This window comes from Coregonus lavaretus (assembly GCF_964263955.1).
Source record: "Coregonus lavaretus genome assembly, contig: HAP1_SCAFFOLD_250, whole genome shotgun sequence".
Taxonomy (NCBI): domain Eukaryota; kingdom Metazoa; phylum Chordata; class Actinopteri; order Salmoniformes; family Salmonidae; genus Coregonus; species Coregonus lavaretus.
Window position 1 is genome coordinate 248103 of NW_028161097.1, and position 21913 is coordinate 270015.

General features: G+C 45.1%; 1 protein-coding gene across 1 annotated transcript in view; it reads left to right on the top strand.

Annotated features, from left to right (window-relative positions):
• The first annotated feature begins 2074 nt into the window (after positions 1 to 2074).
• The window catches only part of fam120c (family with sequence similarity 120 member C), a 123971-nt gene continuing 104132 nt past the window's right edge, over positions 2075 to 21913 (top strand). The window contains exons 1-6 of the mRNA XM_084195639.1: positions 2075 to 3646; positions 12286 to 12532; positions 18096 to 18178; positions 18578 to 18706; positions 20285 to 20387; positions 20704 to 20771. Of these exons, the coding sequence (XP_084051765.1) occupies positions 3158 to 3646; positions 12286 to 12532; positions 18096 to 18178; positions 18578 to 18706; positions 20285 to 20387; positions 20704 to 20771 (1119 nt within the window). The 5' untranslated portion in view covers positions 2075 to 3157. The remainder of the gene's footprint in view (positions 3647 to 12285; positions 12533 to 18095; positions 18179 to 18577; positions 18707 to 20284; positions 20388 to 20703; positions 20772 to 21913) is intronic.

Sequence of the window (21913 nt, forward strand, 5' to 3'; positions counted from 1 at the left end):
ATTTGGCATGAGGGTCTGCTATACAAATTGATGGAAAATGGTGTTGGCGGAAAAACATACGACATTATAAAATCCACGTACACAAACAAGAAGTGTGAGGTTAAAATTGGCAAAAAAACACACACATTTCTTTCCACAGGGCCGTGGGGTGAGACAGGGATGCAGTTTAAGCCCCACCCTCTTCAACATATATATCAACGAATTGGCGAGGGCACTAGAACAGTCTGCAGCACCCGGCCTCACCCTACTAGAATCTGAAGTCAAATGTCTAATGTTTGCTGATGATCTGGTGCTTCTGTCACCAACCAAGGAGGGCCTAAAACAGCACCTAGATCTTCTGCACAGATTCTGTCAGACCTGGGCCCTGACAGTAAATCTTAGTAAGACAAAAATAATGGTGTTCCAAAAAAGGTCCAGTTGCCAGGACCACAAATACAAATTCCATCTAGACACCGTTGCCCTAGAGAACACAAAAAACTATACATACCTCGGCCTAAACATCAGCACCACAGGAAACTTCCACAAAGCTGTGAATGATCTGAGAGACAAGGCAAGAAGGGCCTTCTATGCCATCAAAAGGAACATAAAATTCGACATACCAATTAGGATCTGGCTAAAAATACTTGAATCAGTTATAGAACCCATTGCCCTTTATGGTTGTGAGGTCTGGGTTCCGCTCACCAAACAAGAATTCACAAAATGGGACAAACACCAAATTGAGACTGCATGCAGAATTCTGCAAAAATATCCGCTGTGTACAACGTAAAATATCAAATAATGCATGCAGAGCAGAATTAGGACGATACCCGTTAATTATCAAAATCCAGAAAAGAGCCGTTAAATTCTATAACCACTTAAAAGGAAGCGATTCCCAAACCTTCCATAACCTACAGAGAGATGAACTTGGAGAAGACCTGGGCCAGGGGCTCTGTTCACAAACACAAACAGACCCCACAGAGCCCCAGGACAGCAACACAATTAGACCCAACCAAATCATTACATTTACATTTTAGTCATTTAGCAGACGCTCTTATCCAGAGCGACTTACAGTTAGTGAATACATTATTTTTTTTATATACTGGCCCCCCGTGGGAATCGAACCCACAACCCTGGCGTTACAATTGCCATGCTCTATCAACTGAGCTACATTCCTGCCGGCCATTCCCTCCCCTACCCTGGGCCAATTGTGCGCCGCCCATGAGTCTCCCGGTCGCGGCCGGCTGCGACAGAGCCTGGATTCGAACCAGGATCTCTAGTGGCACAGTTAGCACTGCGATGCAGTGCCTTAGACCACTGCGCCACTCAGGAGAAGATCATGAGAAAACTAAAAGAAAATTACTTGACACATTGAAAATAATTAACAAAAAAACAGAGCAAACTAGAATGCTATCTGGCCCTAAACAGAGAGTACGCAGTGGCAGAATACCTGACCACTATGACTGACCCAAATTCAAGGGGGGGAGAGCAAAATATTTCACAAAATCACTTTGATTGCAGTCAAATTATGCCGTCAAAATGTGAGGCCACAAAATGTGTGTATGTGAGTGCGTGGCATGCGAGAAGATGATTATGGTGGGCTGTGAGTCACAGGAGGCTGCTGAGGGGAGAACGGCGCATTATAGTCGGAACGGCGCAAATGGAATGGCATCACCATGGAAACCATGTGTTTGATGTATTTGATACCATTCCACTGATTCCACTATAGTCATTATCACAAGTCCGTTCTCCCCAATTAAGGTGCCACCAACCTCCTGTGCAGTGAGTGTACTATATAGCAGGGTTGTATTTGGGATGCTATGGGCAGGGAGTGTGCCTAGGCCTCGGGGGTAAAATGGCTATGGGCAGGGGGAAGTGTAGGGCTTGATTTGGAATACAGAAAGTCTCCTTTCCTCATGTTCAAATCCCCAAATACATGATGTCCCTGCCGTCCCAAATGTATCCACAAGGGGGAGACATATATAACCTTTAGGCACTGGTCATAGTTTGGCTATTTCCCCTGGCGTCATCACCGCCCTGGTCATTGCTAGAAGGGATACAACTTTTGTCAAATTAACGTCAAAAGTAGATTTTTTTGTACATTTTAGCTATCTCTTTTCCAAAACTAAACCTAATTATACTAACCTGCTACGAAAAGTCTTCATCTGACAAAAGCTGTGTCCATCTACTCAAAAACCCTCTGCTCCCCTCCTACTTTTGTTGGTCCGCGAAGAAGTCGCAAGATGGTTGACATCGCTTGGAAGTATGCTCCCTTCCTCAACATGAAGTCGTGAGTGTGGAAGTAAGCGAGGGAGGCACCATCGGGCGTTTGTTTTTATTCGAGTTATTTTTTACTTTTAATTTCTCCAAACAACATCCATTTCATACCGCGTCGTCTGTCCCAGAGTTGGGTTTGCGAGTTGCCGCGCCGGGGACCCAGCTAGCTAAATGAGCTACATCAGTTAACGTTAGCCATCTAGCTGTTAGCTAGTTATTTTGTATTCACATTAGCCAGCACATGCAATTTGAACTAGTCTAACGGTTAATATAAATATGTTAACTCTCAGATTAAGAATTACTCGGTCGTCATGTTCGCTAATTCGCAGCGTTTCTTCATATGAATCAGGATTATAACTTTGGAGTTGGAAGCATCGCCCAAATCCTAACATAACTATAGCTAGCCATAGTCAGCTGCCAAGAACATTTCAGGTTCGTTAGATAGTTAAAGGAGTTAACTAGCTAAACTGTAGCTGCTTTGCTGGCAGTTTACCACGATACTGCTAGGGATGGACACACACGACCAAATGTAGAAGATTGGCTTGGCACACTAGCTAGTTAGCTACGTTAGTCAAATTGCTAACCAACTTGGCTGCTGAAAAATTTACTAACTTACTAGCGAACTAGCTGTTGGAACGTGAACCTCTCGACCTGGCCAACTAGCTTGCTAGGCTATGCTAGGCTAGCAGGGTTGGTCACTCGTCGTGTCAGAGTTGCGGTGGCAACTAGCTAGCGGCAACAACAGTCGTGTAGTCAGTAAGTCACATCGTTAAGAGAGACAAGTTAGCTAGCCGCCTGGTTCTAGCTAGCTACCGTCTCGACCCTCACATCAGCTATCACCACGGCGTTCAGAACGTATCCCGAGCCCTCCCCCGGCCAGACCCACCGGCTCAACAACACCGGGATGGGCGTGCAGGGCTTCCAGGAGTATCTGGAGAAACGGTGTCCCGGGGCTGCGGTCCCCGTGGACCTCCTCAAACTAGGCCGTACTGTGGGACGCCAGCACCCGCACCATCACCCCGGCCCTCTGCCCCCTCCACCTCCGGCCCGGATACTCATCGATGCTGACTCCGGCCTGCAGCGGCTGTACGGCGGTTACCAGACGGACTGGGTGTGCGGCGGGGAGTGGAACGCCATGCTGGGATACCTGGCCGCTCTGTCCCAGGCCTGTCTGTACCAGGGTGGGCTAGAGCTGGTCGTGGTGTTCAACGGAACCCTGGGGAAGGAGCGGTGGCCGGAGTGGGCGCGCCGGGCCCAGGGGCAACGACAGACGGCCCAGCTCATCGTTAACCATGTCGGCAGTAAGGCCACCCCGCCTCCCCGCGCCTGGTTCCTGCCCCCGGCCTGCCTCAGTCACTGTGTCCGCCTCGCCATGTTCCGCTTCAGAGTGCGGGTGAGTAACGAGCAGTAGCTGGCTAGCTAAGAATGATGATGATATAGCAGGCAAACACTAAACAAGACTCTGGTTTCAGGACTGATAATGACGAGGACAGTGCTTGAATCGGGCTAACCCCCTCCTGGTGCCAACTTACTTGATGAGCGACTCAGAGGTGATGGGGAGAGATAGCTAGTGTCTGCTATCTCTATGGCTTTAGTCGTTATCTATCAAATGTAGTGATTTAAGACGGAACAGTCAAGAGGCAGTGCTTGAACCAGCGAATGTGGTAGTTAGAGGCAGGGCTCTACAGGTGACGTTTTTTACAAGGAGCAAATCAAATCAAAGCAAATTTTATTGGTCACATGCGCCGAATACAACAGGTGCAGACATTACAGTGAAATGCTTACTTACAGCCCTTAACCAACAGTGCATTTATTTTTAACAAAAAAAGTAAAAATAAAACAACAACAAATTAAGTGTTGAGAAAAAAAAGAGCAGAAGTAAAATAAAATAACAGTAGGGCGGCTATATATACAGGGGGGTACCGGTGCGGGGGCGTAATATGTACATGTGGGTAGAGTTAAAGTGACTATGCATAAATAATTAACAGAGTAGCAGCAGCGTAAAAGGATGGGGTGGGGGGGCAGTGCAAATAGTCCGGGTAGCCATGATTAGCTGTTCAGGAGTCTTATGGCTTGGGGGTAGAAGCTGTTGAGAAGTCTTTTGGACCTAGACTTGGCACGCCGGTACCGCTTGCCGTGCGGTAGCAGAGAGAACAGTCTATGACTAGGGTGGCTGGAGTCTTTGACAATTTTGAGGGCCTTCCTCTGACACCGCCTGGTATAGAGGTCCTGGATGGCAGGAAGCTTGGCCCCAGTGATGTACTGGGCCGTACGCACTACCCTCTGTAGTGCCTTGCGGTCGGAGGCCAAGCAGTTGCCATACCAGGCGGTGATGCAACCAGTCAGGATGCCCTCGATGGTGCAGCTGTAGAATTTTTGGAGGATCTGAGGACCCATGCCAAATCTTTTCAGTCTCCTGAGGGGGAATAGGCTTTGTCGTGCCCTCTTCACGACTGTCTTGGTGTGTTTGGACCATGATAGTTCGTTGGTGATGTGGACACCAAGGAACTTGAAGCTCTCAACCTGTTCCACTACAGCCCCGTCGATGAGAATGGGGGCGTGCTCAGTCCTCTTTTTTTTCCTGTAGTCCACAATCATCTCCTTTGTCTTGGTCACGTTGAGGGAGAGGTTGTTGTCCTGGCACCACACGGCCAGGTCTCTGACCTCCCCCCTATAGGCTGTCTCATCGTTGTCGGTGATCAGGCCTACCACTGTTGTGTCGTCGGCAAACTTCATGATGGTGTTGGAGTCGTGCCTGGCCATGCAGTCATGGGTGAACAGAGAGTACAGGAGGGGACTGAGCACGCACCCCTGAGGGGCCCCCCTGTTGAGGATCAGTGTGGCAGATGTGTTGTATGCAAATTGGAGTGGGTCTAGGGTTTCTGGGATAATGCTGTTGATGTGAGCCATGACCAGCCTTTCAAAGCACTTCATGGCTACAGACGTCAGTGCTACGGGTCGGTAGTCATTTAGGCAGGTTATCTTAGAGTCCTTGGGCACAGGGACTATAGTGGTCTGCTTGAAACATGTTGGTATTACAGACTCAGTCAGGGACATGTTGAAAATGTCAGTGAAGACACTTGCCAGTTGGTCAGCACATGCTCGGAGTACACGTCCTGGTAATCCGTCTGGCCCTGCGGCCTTGTGAATGTTGACCTGCTTAAAAGTCTTACTCACATCGGCTACGGAGAGCGTGATCACATAGTCATCCGGAACAGCTGGTGCTCTCATGCATGCTTCAGTGTTGCTTGCCTCGAAGCGAGCATAGAAGTGGTTTAGCTCGTCTGGTAGGCTTGTGTCACTGGGCAGCTCGCGGCTGTGCTTCCCTCTGTAGTCTGCAATAGTTTTCAAGCCCTGCCACATCCGACGAGCATCAGAGCCGGTGTAGTACGATTCAATCTTAGTCCTGTATTGACTCTTTGCCTGTTTGATGGTTCGTCGGAGGGCATAGCGGGATTTCTTATAAGCGTCCGGGTTAGAGTCCCACTCCTTGAAAGCGGCAGCTCTACCCTTTAGCTCAGTGTGGATGTTGCCTGTAATCCATGGCTTCTGGTTGGGGTATGTACGTACGGTCACTGTGGGGACGACGTCATCGATGCACTTATTGATGAAGCCAGTGACTGATGTGGTGTACTCCTCAATGCTATCGGAAGAATCCCAGAACATATTCCAGTCTGTGCTAGCAAAACAGTCCTGTAGCTTAGCATCTGCGTCATCTGACCACTTTTTTATTAACCGAGTCACTGGTGCTTCCTGCTTTAGTTTTTGCTTATAAGCAGGAATCAGGAGGATAGAGTTATGGTCAGATTTGCCAAATGGAGGGCGAGGGAGAGCTTTGTACGCGTCTCTGTGTGTGGAGTAAAGGTGGTCTAGAGTTTTTTTTTTTCCCTCTGTTTGCACATTTAACATGCTGGTAGAAATTAGGTAGAACGGATTTAAGTTTCCCTGCATTAAAGTCCCCGGCCACTAGGAGCGCTGCATCTGGATGAGCGTTTTCCTGTTGATTTATGGCCTTGTACAACTCATTCAGTGCAATCTTAATGCCAGCATTGGTTTGTGGTGGTAAATAGACAGCTATGAAAAATATAGATGAAAACTCTCTTGGTAAATAGTGTGGTCTACAGCTTATCATAAGATACTCTACCTCAAGCGAGCAAAACCTCGAGACTTCCTTAGTATTTGATTTTGTGCACCAGCTGTTGTTTACAAATATACACAGACCGCCACCCCTTGTCTTACCGGAGTCAGCCGTTGTATCCTGCCGATGTAGCGTATAGCCCGCTAGCTGTATGTTATCCATCTCGTCGTTCAGCCACGACTCGGTGAAACATAAGATATTACAGTTTTTTATGTCCCGTTGGTAGGATAACCGTAATCTTAGGTCATCCAATTTGTTATCCAATGATTGAAGATTGGCTAATAGGATTGATGGGAGAGGCAGTTTACTCGCTCGCCGTCGGATCCTTACAAGGCACCCCGACCTACGTCCACGATATCTCCGTCTCTTCCTCACGCGAATGACGGGGATTTGGGCCTTGTCGAGTGTCTGTATGATATACTACGCGGCCGCCTCGTTGAAGAAAAAATCTTCGTCCAATACGAGGTGAGTAATCGCTGTCCTGATATCCAGAAGCTCTTTTTGGTTATAAGAAACGATGGCAGAAACATTATGTACAGAATAAATTACAAATAACGCGGAAAAACACACATAATAGTACAAATGGTTAGAGGGCTGTAAAACGGCAGCCATCTTCTCCGGCGCTGTTCAATGTTGTTATGTAGGATGTAGGACCACAATGACAAATATTTGAGGTATTAATGAAAATAATTGCCAGTAATTACAAAATATAGGTTTTAAGAATACAAACAAAATATATTTTTAAGATTGAGATATAGCCTACATTGGGCCAATATCAATCCAAGCTCCTTTTGAAGCCCGTCTCCTTTTGAAGCCCGTCTCCTTTTGAAGCCCGTCTCCTTTTGAAGCCCGTCTCCTTTTGAAGCCCGTCTCCTTTTGAAGCCCGTCTCCTGAAGAAGCCCGTCTCCTGAAGAAGCCCGTCTCCTTTTGAAGCCCGTCTCCTTTTGAAGCCCGTCTCCTGAAGAAGCCCGTCCCCTGAAGAAGCCCGTCCCCTGAAGAAGCCCGTCCCCTGAAGAAGCCCGTCTCCTGAAGAAGCCCGTCCCCTGAAGAAGCCCGTCCCCTGAAGAAGCCCGTCTCCTGAAGAAGCCCGTCTCCTGAAGAAGCCCGTCCCCTGAAGAAGCCCGTCCCCTGAAGAAGCCCGTCCCCTGAAGAAGCCCGTCCCCTGAAGAAGCCCGTCTCCTGAAGAAGCTCTGTTTTTCACCATGTTTGCATACTACTGAGGCTGAGGGACAGGGAAGAAATCATTACAATAATTATTACCTGGGTGTTTATAGGGGCACTGGTGCTCCCAAATAAATTAGGTAGCAAGATATTTAAGAGCGTATGCCCCCAAAATGGTAACAACGACGAGCCCTGACAGGGTGAGTTCAGTGATGCAGCGAGGCTAATGTTAAACTGTTATATCGGTTGAATGTTGGCAGTGGACTGACCTCTGGATGAACTACTACTAGACTGAAGACTGACTGACCTTTGGATTAACTACTACTGTCATTATGTCACATGGCAGCTAGTGGCCATCTATTTCTGCCCTACATAGCCCTGGTCAAATGTAGTGCACAGGGAGGGGAAAAAGGATTTGATCCCCTGGTGATTTTGTACGTTTGCCCACTGACAAAGAAATGATCAGTCTATAATTTTAATGGTAGGTTTATTTGAACAGTGAGAGACAGAATAACAACAAAAAAATCCAGAAAAACGCATGTCAAAAATGTTATAAATTGATTTGCATTTTAATGAGGGAAATAAGTATTTGACCCCCTCTCAATCAGAAAGATTTCTAACTCCCAGGTGACTTTTCTACAGGTAACGAGCTGAGATTAGGAGCACACTCTTAAAGGGAGTGCTCCTAATCTCAGCTTGTTACCTGTATAAAAGACACCTGTCCACAGAAGCAATCAATCAGATTCCAAACTCTCCGCCATGGCCAAGACCCAAAGAGCTCTCCAAGGATGTCAGGGACAAGATTGTAGACCTACACAAGGCTGGAATGGGCTACAAGACCATCGCCAAGCAGCTTGGTGAGAAGGTGACAACAGTTGGTGCGATTATTCGCAAATGGAAGAAACACAAAATAACTGTCAATCTCCCTCGGCCTGGGGGTTTATGCAAGATCTCACCTCGTGGAGTTGCAATGATCATGAGAACGGTGAGGAATCAGCTCAGAACTACACGGGAGGATCTTGTCAATGATCTCAAAGCAGCTGGGACCATAGTCACCAAGAAAACAATTGGTAACACTACGCCGTGAAGGACTGAAATCCTGCAGCGGTCCCCCTGCTCAAGAAAGCACATATACAGGCCCGTCTGAAGTTTGCCAATGAACAACTGAATGATTCAGAGGAGAACTGGGTGAAAGTGTTGTGGTCAGATGAGACCAAAATCGAGCTCTTTGGCATCAACTTAACTCGCCGTGTTTGGAGGAGGAGGAATGCTGCCTATGACCCCAAGAACACCATCCCCACCGTCAAACATGGAGGTGTTTTTCTGCTAAGGGGACAGGACAACTTCACCGCATCAAAGGGACGATGGACGGGGCCATGTACCGTCAAATCTTGGTGAGAACCTCCTTCCCTCAGCCAGGGCATTGAAAATGGGTTGTGGATGGGTATTCCAGCATGACAATGACCCAAAACACACGGCCAAGGCAACAAAGGAGTGGCTCAAGAAGAAGCACATTAAGGTCCTGGAGTGGCCTAGCCAGTCTCCAGACCTTAATCCCATAGAAAATCTGTGGAGGGAGCTGAAGGTTCGAGTTGCCAAACGTCAGCCCTGAAACCTTAATGACTTGGAGAAGATCTGCAAAGAGGAGTGGGACAAAATCCCTCCTGAGATGTGTGCAAACCTGGTGGCCAACTACAAGAAACGTCTGACATCTGTGATTGCCAACAAGGGTTTTGCCCAAAACAAGTCATGTTTTGCAGAGGGGTCAAATACTTATTTCCCTCATTAAAATGCAAAATCAATTTATAACATTTTTGACATGCGTTTTTCTGGATTTTTTTGTTGTTATTCTGTCTCTCACTGTTCAAATAACCAACCATTAAAATTATAGACTGATCATGTCTTTGTCAGTGGGCAAACGTACAAAATCAGCAGGGGATCAAATACTTTATTCCCTCACTGTACATGGAATCTGCCCTGGTCAAAAGTAGTGCACTATACAGTGGGGGAAAAAGTATTTAATCAGCCACCAATTGTGCAAGTTCTCCCACTTAAAAAGATGAGAGAGGCCTGTAATTTTCATCATAGGTACACGTCAACTATGACAGACAATTTGAGAGAAAGATATTCCAGAAAATCACATTGTAGGATTTTTTATGAATTTATTTGCAAATTATGGTGGAAAATAAGTATTTGGTCACCTACAAACAAGCAAGATTTCTGGCTCTCACAGACTTGTAACTTCTTCTTTAAGGGGCTCCTCTGTCCTCCACTCGTTACCTGTAATAATGGCACCTGTTTGAACTTGTTATCAGTATAAAAGACACCTGTCCACAACCTCAAACAGTCACACTCCAAACTCCACTATGGCCAAGACCAAAGAGCTCTCAAAGGACACCAGAAACAAAATTGTAGACCTGCACCAGGCTGGGAAGACTGAATCTGCAATAGGTAAGCAGCTTGGTTTGAAGAAATCAACTGTGGGAGCAATTATTAGGAAATGGAAGACATACAAGACCACTGATAATCTCCCTCGATCTGGGGCTCCACGCAAGATCTCACCCCGTGGGGTCAAAATGATCACAAGAACGGTGAGCAAAAATCCCAGAACCACACGGGCAGACCTAGTGAATGACCTGCAGAGAGCTGGGACCAAAGTAACAAAGCCTACCATCAGTAACACACTATGCCGCCAGGGACTCAAATCCTGCAGTGCCAGACGTGTCCCCCTGCTTAAGCCAGTACATGTCCAGGCCCGGTCTGAAGTTTGCTAGAGTGCATTTGGATGATCCAGAAGAGGATTGGGAGAATGTCAGATGAAACCAAAATATAACTTTTTGGTAAAAACTCAACTCGTCGTGTTTGGAGGACAAAGAATGCTGAGTTGCATCCAAAGAACACCATACCTACTGTGAAGCATGGGGGTGGAAACATCATGCTTTGGGGCTGTTTTTCTGCAAAGGGACCAGGACGACTGATCCGTGTAAAGGAAAGAATGAATGGGGCCATGTATCGTGAGATTTTGAGTGAAAACCTCCTTCCATCAGCAAGGGCATTGAAGATGAAACGTGGCTGGGTCTTTCAGCATGACAATGATCCCAAACACACCGCCCGGGCAACGAAGGAGTGGCTTCGTAAGAAGCATTTCAAGGTCCTGGAGTGGCCTAGCCAGTCTCCAGATCTCAACCCCATAGAAAATCTTTGGAGGGAGTTGAAAGTCTGTTTCCCAGCGACAGCCCCAAAACATCACTGCTCTAGAGGAGATCTGCATGGAGGAATGGGCCAAAATACCAGCAACAGTGTGTGAAAACCTTGTGAAGACTTACAGAAAACGTTTGACCTGTGTCATTGCCAACAAAAGTTATATAACAAAGTATTGAGAAACTTTTGTTATTGACCAAATACTTATTTTCCACCATAATTTGCAAATAAATTCATAAAAAATCCTACAATGTGATTTTCTGGATTTTTTTTCTCATTTTGTCTGTCATAGTTGATGTGTACCTATGATGAAAATTACAGGCCTCATCTTTTTAAGTGGGAGAACTTGCACAATTGGTGCAAATTAATTACTTAAAAATCATACAATGTGATTTTCTGGATTTTTGTTTTAGATTCCGTCTCTCACAGTTGAAGTGTACCAATGATAAAAATTACAGACCTCTACATGCTTTGTAAGTAGGAAAACCTGCAAAATCGGCAGTGTATCTAATACTTGTTCTCCCCACTGTGTGTGTGTGTGTGTATATATATATATATATATATATATATATATATATATATATATATATATATATATATATATATATATATATATATACTTTTTTTTTGTTGGTATTCTTAACTGCATTGTTGGTTAAGGGCTTGTAAGTAAGCATTTCATTAAGGTCTACACCTGTTGTATTCGGCGCATGTGACAAATAAGATTTGATTTTAGACCTACGCTACATCTTAATTTACCCAGTTTCAGAGATTTACCGTTCAAATAAATGATAACCTTTGTAGTTAGATTGGTAAAAACAAAGTCACATTTATTGTATAATTGATTCATTAATGACTGTCTCTAGAAGATATTAATAATGTTCAAAAGTAATGATATTGAACTCAAAAGATGCCCAATGATTGAACAGAGCAGTAGCTGAGTTTCTGTCTGGATCAAGTGGCATTCTGGGACTTTGGTTAAATGCCTTCTTTTTTTGGCTGTGGTATCGTTTTGGTATGGAGTATCATGATGGAATCGAGTATTGTGATACTCGACCTGGGATCGAAGTCAGAATTCTGGGATGGTGATAACACTACTAGGTAGTGGAGAGAATCCCAGGATATCAACATATTTGGGCTTGGTCGGGTTCATACATAATACTGTTCTTGCTGGAGTGGTCTGCCAGTCTTCAACCCTCTCACTTCAACACAGGGACGAGAGGCTGGTTTTTGGTCACACACACCTGGAACTAAGCTTTTAACATTTTAATAGGCCTATTTGACCAGATATACATGCATGATAACCCCTATTCCGCCTGTTGCTAAGGGTAACTGCCTGGTTGTTAAACGTCACCACATGGTCAGATGAGGATTGGGTGGGGCCTGTTATGTTAATGAGTGCTGGGAGGTAAACTACTGTTGTACTGTATCTTCTATACCACGTCAATGTTTGGGCCTAGTTGCCTTTCTACAGGGTTAGTCAGGGTGAGGGGTTAAGGTGTGTAATATTCATATTATATTCTATTATTCAGGTTGTTCAGACGTTGGAGGACCACCACCAGGAGGTGCTGTCTCTCTACAGGGACTTTGGTTTCTGCGGCCTGATCGCCCAGGACTCAGAGTTTGCCCTCTGCAACGTGCCCGCCTACTTCTCCTCGCACGCGCTCAAACTGTCCTGGAACGGCAAGAACCTGACCACCCACCAGTACCTGCTCTCTGAAGCTGCCAGACAGCTGGGTCTGAAGACACAACACCTGCCCTGCTTCGCTGCTCTGCTGGGTAGGTACCTAATTAACCTAAACGTGAAGGGTCTGAAGACACAACACCTGCCCTGCTTCGCTGCTCTGCTGGGTAGGTGCAGTGCCTTCAGAAAGTACTCATACCCATTGTCTTGTTCCACATTTTGTGTTAAAGCCTGAATTCCAAATGGATGAAATATATTTTTTCTCTCTCACCGATCTACACACAATACCCCATAATAACAAAGTTAAAACATGTTTTTAGAAATGTTTGCACATTTATTGAAAATGAAATACAGAAATATCTTATTTCCATAAGTATCCACACCCCTGAGTCAACCCTTTGGCAAATAAAAGATCCCAGAGATGTTCAATTACGCACAAAAAGCTTATTTCTGTCAAATGTTGTTTACAAATTTGTTTACATCCCTGTTAGTGAGCATTTATCCTTTGCCAAGGTAATCCATCCACCTGACAGGTGTGGCATATCAAGAAGCTGATTAAACAGCATGATCAGTACACTGGTGCACCTTGTGCTGGGGACAAGAAAAGGCCACTCTAAAATGTGCAGTTTTGTCATATAACACAATGCCACACGTCTCAAGTTTTGAGGGAGCGTGCAATTGGCATGCTGACTGCTGGAATGTCCACCAGAGCTGTTACCAGAGAATTGAATGTTCATTTCTCTACCATAACCGCCTCCAACGTAATTTTTGAGAATTTGGCAGTACATCCAACCGGCCTCACAACCGCAGCCATCGTGTAATCTATGAACGTTTGAACATCTTGAAGAACAGTCTGGCCTTAATGGTCATGCACTCTTATAATCACCACCCAGCACAGCCAGAAGATGACTGGTCACCCCTCAGAGCCTGGTTCCTCTCTAGGTTCCTGCCTTTCGAGGTGCATCGGACCTACTGTTACCCAACATTAGGAAGCTAGCTAAATGCATGATGTCCACAATAACAAAGCAGGTAGCTAGCAGCGAATAAGCCTGTATAGTCCAGTCAAAAACCAACTTGCACATGTTTTGTGGTCCTCTGTAGCTCAGCTGGTAGAGCACGGCGCTTGTAACGCCAAGGTAGTGGGTTCGATCCCCGGGACCACCCATACACAAAAATGTATGCACGCATGACTGTAAGTCGCTTTGGATAAAAGCGTCTGCTAAATGGCATATTATTATTATTATTATTATTATTATGTGTTTGTGTTCATTCAGCGAGCAAGGTCTAGCTGTGTTAAACATTACAGTCGTTCTGACATGGACCGTCGGATCGAACTGTGTTAGCTAGGGGTGTGAACGTTTAAACTAAGTTGATCCTTCCAAACTAAGAAATCCATAACCGAAATCCATATTTGTACTCCCCTCCGTGTTATAGCCGATAGGCTAGAAAAGCCTTGTGAAGTTGTGTAACATGAAACCTCTGATCATATGAACGGACATTTTACTTCCCTGTAAAGGAATGCTGCTTCTAAAGCAGGACTAAAGTCCATCACTAGGCAACCAGAACTGTCAATCAAATAATCTCGAGCTGCTGCCCGCAGCCACCCTCTCCTAAGAAAGTACTTTAAAGTTTGTTAAATAGTGTGACATTTAGTAGAAATAAAACCCATCTAGCTACCCTACCATTAAACACCACAGTAGCACATCAATCAGCGACGTTTATTGTTGTCAGGGAAACGATACAGAACATTTTACGCCAGAGCAGAATTCTGTCTGAAAGGTGCAGCACTTTTTTTTTTTATTGTCTGAAAAGTTATCAATTGTCGCTATCGACATGTTTCTGTAGCTGCGTTTTGTAAAGGGTTGCGGTAGATGCGTTCTTTGCCCGGCCCTAGCCGTCATACATTATTCTGTAAATTGACGAGAAATGTAATTTTTTTTTCTTAGTTTTAACAGAAAACCGATAAAACAATGGCCATTTTAAACATTAAGCAGAATTGTCAATTTGTCACATCCCTAGTGTTAGCCGACGTTAGCAAGCTAACTAGCTAACAGCAAAAAAGGTTAGAAAGCCAACTGCATGGTAATGCCCACAATAGTCACTTTTGACTGTGAACACTATGCATAACACGGTATTCAACATGGTTTGCAGTGAGGGACTTCCAATGTGCCAAACCTACGAGCAAGCTAGCTGAGCTAGAAACAGTTGGCTAGAAAAACAATAATTCAGTCAATGCTAGCTAGCTCACTGTTCTGAAAGAGTTAGCTACAGACGTAGGATTAACAGCTCACCCTGCACTACCAGCTCAAATGTAAATATTGCTGTCATGTCTACCTCTAAGCCTCCCAGTAAAGCAATAAAAACAATCAAGAATCCCAGAAAAGTGCTCAAAATAGCCCATATCAACATATGTAGCAAAATAAACAAGGTTAATGAAATCGATAACTTGCTAGCAACAGAAAGCGATCATATACTGGCTATCTCTGACACTCACTTAGGCAATTCCTTTGATACAGTGGTAGAAATACAGTGGGGGAAAAAAGTATTTAGTCAGCCACCAATGGTCCAAGTTCTCCCACTTAAAAAGATGAGAGGCCTGTAATTTTCATCATAGGTACACGTCAACTATGACAGACAAAATGAGGAAAAAAATCCAGAAAATCACATTGTAGGATTTTTTATGATTTTATTAGCAAATTATGGTGGAAAATAAGTATTTGGTCACCTACAAACAAGCAAGATTTCTGGCTCTCACAGACCTGCAACTTCTTCTTTAAGAGGCTCCTCTGTCTTCCACTCGTTACCTGTATTAATGGCACCTGTTTGAACTTGTTATCAGTATAAAAGACACCTGTCCACAACCTCAAACAGTCACACTCCAAACTCCACTATGGCCAAGACCAAAGAGCTGTCAAAGGACACCAGAAACAAAATTGTAGACCTGCACCAGGCTGGGAAGACTGAATCTGCAATAGGTAAGCAGCTTGGTTTGAAGAAATCAACTGTGGGAGCAATTATTAGGAAATGGAAGACATACAAGACCACTGATAATCTCCGGGCTCCACGCAAGATCTCACCCCGTGGGGTCAAAATGATCACAAGAACAGTGAGCAAAAGTCCCAGAACCACACAGGGGGACCTAGTGAATGACCTGCAGAGAGCTGGGACCAAAGTAACAAAGCCTACCATCAGTAACACACTACGCCGCCAGGGACTCAAATCCTGCAGTGCCAGACGTGTCCCCCTGCTTAAGCCAGTACATGTCCAGGCCCGTCTGAAGTTTGCTAGAGTGCATTTAGATGATCCAGAAGAGGATTGGGAGAATGTCATATAGTCAGATGAAACCAAAATATAACTTTTTGATAAAAACTCAACTTGTCGTTTTTGGAGGACAAAGAATGCTGAGTTGCATCCAAAGAACACCATACCTACTGTGAAGCATGGGGGTGGAAACATCATGCTTTGGGGCTGTTTTTCTGCAAAGGGACCAGGACGACTGATCCGTGTAAAGGAAAGAATGAATGGGGCCATGTATCGTGAGATTTTGAGTGAAAACCTCCTTCCATCAGCAAGTGCATTGAAGATGAAACGTGGCTGGGTATTTCAGCATGACAATGATCCCAAACACACCGCCCGGGCAACGAAGGAGTGGCTTCGTAAGAAGCATTTCAAGGTCCTGGAGTGGCCTAGCCAGTCTCCAGATCTCAACCCCATAGAAAATCTTTGGAGGGAGTTGAAAGTCCGTGTTGCCCAGCGACAGCCCCAAAACATCACTGCATGGAGGAATGGGCCAAAATACCAGCAACAGTGTGTGAAAACCTTGTGAAGACTTACAGAAAACGTTTGACCTGTGTCATTGCCAACAAAGGGTATATAACAAAGTATTGAGAAACTTTTGTTATTGACCAAATACTTATTTTCCACCATAATTTGCAAATAAAATCATAAAAAATAAGCAAACACGTTTGGTGTTCGTCAAAAGGCATGTGGGAGACTCCCCAAACATATAGAGGAAGGTACTCTGGTCAGATGAGACTAAAATTGAGCTTTTTGGCCATCAAGGAAAACGCTATGTCATCGGCAGGGACTGGGAAACTGGTCAGAATTGAAGGAATGATGGATGGCGCTAAATACAGGGAAAGTCTTAAGGGAAACCTGTTTCAGTCTTCCAGAGATTTGAGCCTGGGACAGAGGTTCACCTTCCAGCAGGACAATGACCCTAAGCATACTGCTAAAGCAACACTCGAGTGGTTTAAGGGGAAACATTTAAATATCTTGGAATAGCCTAGTCAAAGCCCAGACCACAATCCAATTGAGAATCTGTGGTATGACTTAAAGATTGCTGTACACCAGCGGAACCCATCCAACTTGAAGGAGCTGGAGCAGTTTTGCCTTAAATTTTGCCATAAATCCCAGCTGTAATTACTGCAAAAGGTGGCACTACAAAGCTAGATGTGCCAAGCTTATAGAGACATACCCCAAGAGACTTGCAGCTGTAATTACTAAAAAAGGTGGCTCTACAAAGGATTGACTTTGGGGGGGAGGTGTGTGGTGAATAGTTTTGCACTCAAGTTTTCTGTATTTTGGTCTTATTTCTTATTTTTCACAAATAATATTTTGAAGTTCAAAGTGGTAGGCATGTTGTGTAAATCAAATGATACAAACCCCCCCAAAATCCATTTAAATTCCAGGTTGTAAGGCAACAAAATAGGAAAAATGCCAAGGGGGGTGAATACTTTCGCAAGCCACTGTATATGTGAAATGCTTGATAATGTATTATCAATGTATTATTAACAGAGGTATATTTTCTGGGTGACTGGCTTTTAGCATGTTGTCCACTCGAGGAAAAAGCTTCAAACTGTAACCAGTGCCTGCAACCTGGTTCAGGTTATCAGTATTGACCACATCTTTACTAATGCTGCAGAAATCTACTCTAAAGCCATATCCACATCCATCAGAATATAATAGCCATTTCTAGGAAAATCTATGTTCCAAAGACTGGACCTAAAATAGTGTGTAAGTGATCAGACAAGAGGATTACAGTGATTCCGATGTTGAAGATGTGAAAAATATTTGTTGGTCTGATGTGTGTAATGAGGAACATTCTGACGCTGCGCTAGAAGGATTTATGAAATTGCTTCTTCCGGATATTGATCGGTATGCTCCCATAAAGAAACAGACTGTTAAAACTGCCAAATCCCCATGGATAGATGATGAATTGAAAAACTATGGCTGAGAGGGATGAGGCTAAAGGAATGGCAAGTCTGCAACACAGCAGATTGGCAAACATACAGTACATTGAAAATTACCTAACTTAACAAAAATAAACTATACTATGGAACAAAGAGAAATGTAAGGAATAATAGTAAAAAGCTCTTGAGTAACTTAAATGAAATTCTAGGCAGAAAAGCTCCATCCTTCAACTCGGCGCCGTCCTTCATAGAGGCAGATCACCTTAACTTTCCTAAAATGTCTGTTCATCTTTAATCGATTTAACTGTGCCCATCCCTAACACACCTTTTATACATATTCTCTCTGTTTACTACAGGTCCCCCCCCCCCAATAGGGAACCATATTCTCTCTGTTTACTACAGGTCTCCCCCCAATAGGGAACCATATTCTCTCTGTTTACTACAGGTCTCTCTCTCCCCCCAATAGGGAACCATATTCTCCCTGATGAGGACCTGGCTGCCTTCCACTGGAGCCTTTTAGGACCAGAACACCCCCTGGCCTCACTCAAGGTATAACCCCTTACCTCTAACCCTTCCATTGGAGTCTGTTAGGACCTGTCTGACCTCTGACCCCTTACCTTTAACCCTTCCATTGGAGTCTGTTAGGACCTGTCTGACCCCTTACCTCTAACCCTTACATTGGAGTCTGTTAGGACCTGTCTGACCTCTGACCCCTTACCTCTAACCCTTCCATTGGAGTCTGTTAGGACCTGTCTGACCTCTGACCCCTTACCTCTAACCCTTCCATTGGAGTCTGTTAGGACCTGTCTGACCTCTGACCCCTTACCTCTAACCCTTCCATTGGAGTCTGTTAGGACCTGTCTGACCTCTGACCCCTTACCTCTAACCCTTCCATTGGAGTCTGTTAGGACCTGTCTGACCTCTGACCCCTTACCTCTAACCCTCTAGGTCCGTGCCCACCAGTTGGTCCTGCCTCCCTGTGAGGTGGTTATCAAGGCGGTGTCAGAGTACGTCTCCTCCATCAAACATCTGGGGAACCTCGACGCTGTTGCCAGGGACGTCTTCAAACAATCACAGGTACACATTTAAATACTTTTTTTGGATCAAGAAATCAAATTACAGTCCAGAAGGATTCAAATGTGTAGAGCCTGTGGTCTAGTGCGAATATCCTTGCTCTAGACAAATATACTCCCCACCGGAGACCGGGGTTCAATCCCCACCACCCCGTCGACGCCTCTGTGATTTCGTAACTGTCTAAATAAGATGCATGGACCCTTATGGAAACAGATGCACCTTGTTCTCCATACAGCTAGACTGACCATAACAGCTGAAACTGAGCAGTACCTTCTCCATACAGCTAGACTGACCATAACAGCTGAAACAGAGCAGCACCTTCTCCTCCATACAGCTAGACTGACCATAACAGCTGAAACAGAGCAGTACCTTCTCCTCCATACAGCTAGACTGGCCATAACAGCTGAAACAGAGCAGTACCTTCTCCATACAGCTAGACTGACCATAACAGCTGAAACAGAGCAGTACCTTCTCCTCCATACAGCTAGACTGACCATAACAGCTGAAACAGAGCAGTACCTTCTCCATACAGCTAGACTGACCATAACAGCTGAAACAGAGCAGCACCTTCTCCTCCATACAGCTAGACTGACCATAACAGCTGAAACAGAGCAGTACCTTCTCCTCCATACAGCTAGACTGACCATAACAGCTGAAACAGAGCAGTACCTTCTCCATACAGCTAGACTGACCATAACAGCTGAAACAGAGCAGTACCTTCTCCATACAGCTAGACTGACCATAACAGCTGAAACAGAGCAGTACCTTCTCCATACAGCTAGACTGACCATAACAGCTGAAACAGAGCAGTACCTTCTCCTCCATACAGCTAGACTGACCATAACAGCTGAAACAGAGCAGTACCTTCTTCTCCATACAGCTAGACTGACCATAACAGCTGAAACAGAGCAGTACCTTCTCCATACAGCTAGACTGACCATAACAGCTGAAACAGAGCAGTACCTTCTCCATACAGCTAGACTGACCATAACAGCTGAAACAGAGCAGTACCTTCTCCATACAGCTAGACTGACCATAACAGCTGAAACAGAGCAGTACCTTCTCCATACAGCTAGACTGACCATAACAGCTGAAACAGAGCAGTACCTTCTCCTCCATACAGCTAGACTGACCATAACATCTGAAACAGAGCAGTACCTCCTCCATACAGCTAGACTGACCATAACAGCTGAAACAGAGCAGTACCTTCTCCTCCATACAGCTAGACTGACCATAACAGCTGAAACAGAGCAGTACCTTCTCCTCCATACAGCTAGACTGACCATAACAGCTGAAACAGAGCAGCACCTTCTCCATACAGCTAGACTGACCATAACAGCTGAAACAGAGCAGTACCTTCTCCATACAGCTAGACTGACCATAACAGCTGAAACAGAGCAAGTACTCTGCTAGCTGATTTGCCTTTGTCCTATGCAGGCCTGCAATCTATATGCCATGTACCTTAAGCATAGACTGCCAAATATCAGTTCCACTAGCTTACTAGCTATCTGTCACCTCTCTTTCTCTCCCGTTCTCTCCCGTTCTCTCCCGTTCTCTCCCGTTCTCTCTCTTTCTCTCCAGTCTCGTATAGAGGATAAAGTGGGACTTTTTAAGAAGGCTGTGGAATATTTCTCTGCTGCCTCTAAACCCCGCCCCCTCTCCATGGGACCCTCCCCCTACCTTTGTGAGTAACTCTGCCATTGGCTAAAGCCACCTTACTCAAACCTCTCCTCGGGGACCTCCAGCAGTTCCATCCAGAGCTAGCACACGTGATTCAACTTGTCAACTAATCATCAACCACCTGACTAGTTCAATCAGGTGAGCTAGTCCCAACAACATTGTGAGACGTCTGTGGGTCCTCGAGTAGAGGACTGAGAAGCACTGGGCTAAGGCACCTGCCAGTCATATCTACTGTTGTCAGAAAACAAGTGTTTTTCCTCTGTAATCGTTAGGCTTGCTAAACTGGATGTGTAAATGTATCTTTCTGTGTGTGATGCCAGGGTTTGGTCCGACTCCTTTTGGCGGTCTTCCTGGCCACATGGGGGCAATGCAGCCTGGAAAGAACCAGGTAGGAGTCACATGTCTCTGATGTACAGTGCCTTCAGAAAGTATTTAAACCCATTCACAATTCCACATACTGTCTCTCTGATACTGTCTCTCTGATACTGTCTCTCTGATAATGTCTCTCTGATACTGTCTCTGTCTCTGTGTCTCTGATAGTGTCTCTCTGATACTGTCTCTGTCTCTGATACTGTCTCTCTCTCTGTGTCTCTGATAGTGTCTCTCTGATACTGTCTCTCTGATAATGTCTCTCTGATACTGTCTCTGTCTCTCTCTCTGTCTCTCTGATACTGTCTCTGTCTCTGATACTGTCTCTGTCTCTCTGTGTCTCTGATAGTGTCTCTCTGATACTGTCTCTCTCTGTCTCTCTCTCTCTGTCTCTCTGATACTGTCTCTGTCTCTCTGATACTGTCTCTCTGATACTGTCTCTGTCTCTCTGATACTGTCTCTGTCTCTCTGATACTGTCTCTCTGTCTCTCTCTGTCTCTCTGTGTCTCTGATAGTGTCTCTCTGATACTGTCTCTCTCTGTCTCTGTCTCTCTGATACTGTCTCTGTCTCTCTGTCTCTCTGATACTGTCTCTCTGATACTGTCTCTCTCTGTCTCTCTGATACTGTCTCTGTCTCTCTGTCTCTCTATCTGTCTCTCTGATACTGTCTCTCTCTCTGTGTCTCTGATAGTGTCTCTCTGATACTGTCTCTCTGATAATGTCTCTCTGATTCTGTCTCTGTCTCTCTCTCTGTCTCTCTGATACTGTCTCTCTGTCTCTCTGATACTGTCTCTGTCTCTCTGATACTGTCTCTCTCTGTCTCTCTGATACTGTCTCTGTCTCTCTGATACTGTCTCTGTCTCTCTGATACTGTCTCTGTCTCTCTGATACTGTCTCTGTCTCTCTGATACTGTCTCTGTCTCTCTGATACTGTCTCTGTCTCTCTGATACTGTCTGTCTCTCTGATACTGTCTGTCTCTCGGATACTGTCTGTCTCTCGGATACTGTCTGTCTCTCGGATACTGTCTGTCTCTCTGATACTGTCTCTGTCTCTCTGATACTGTCTGTCTCTGTCTCTCTGATACTGTCTCTCTCTGTCTCTCTGATACTGTCTCTGTCTCTCTGATACTGTCTCTGTCTCTCTGATACTGTCTCTGTCTC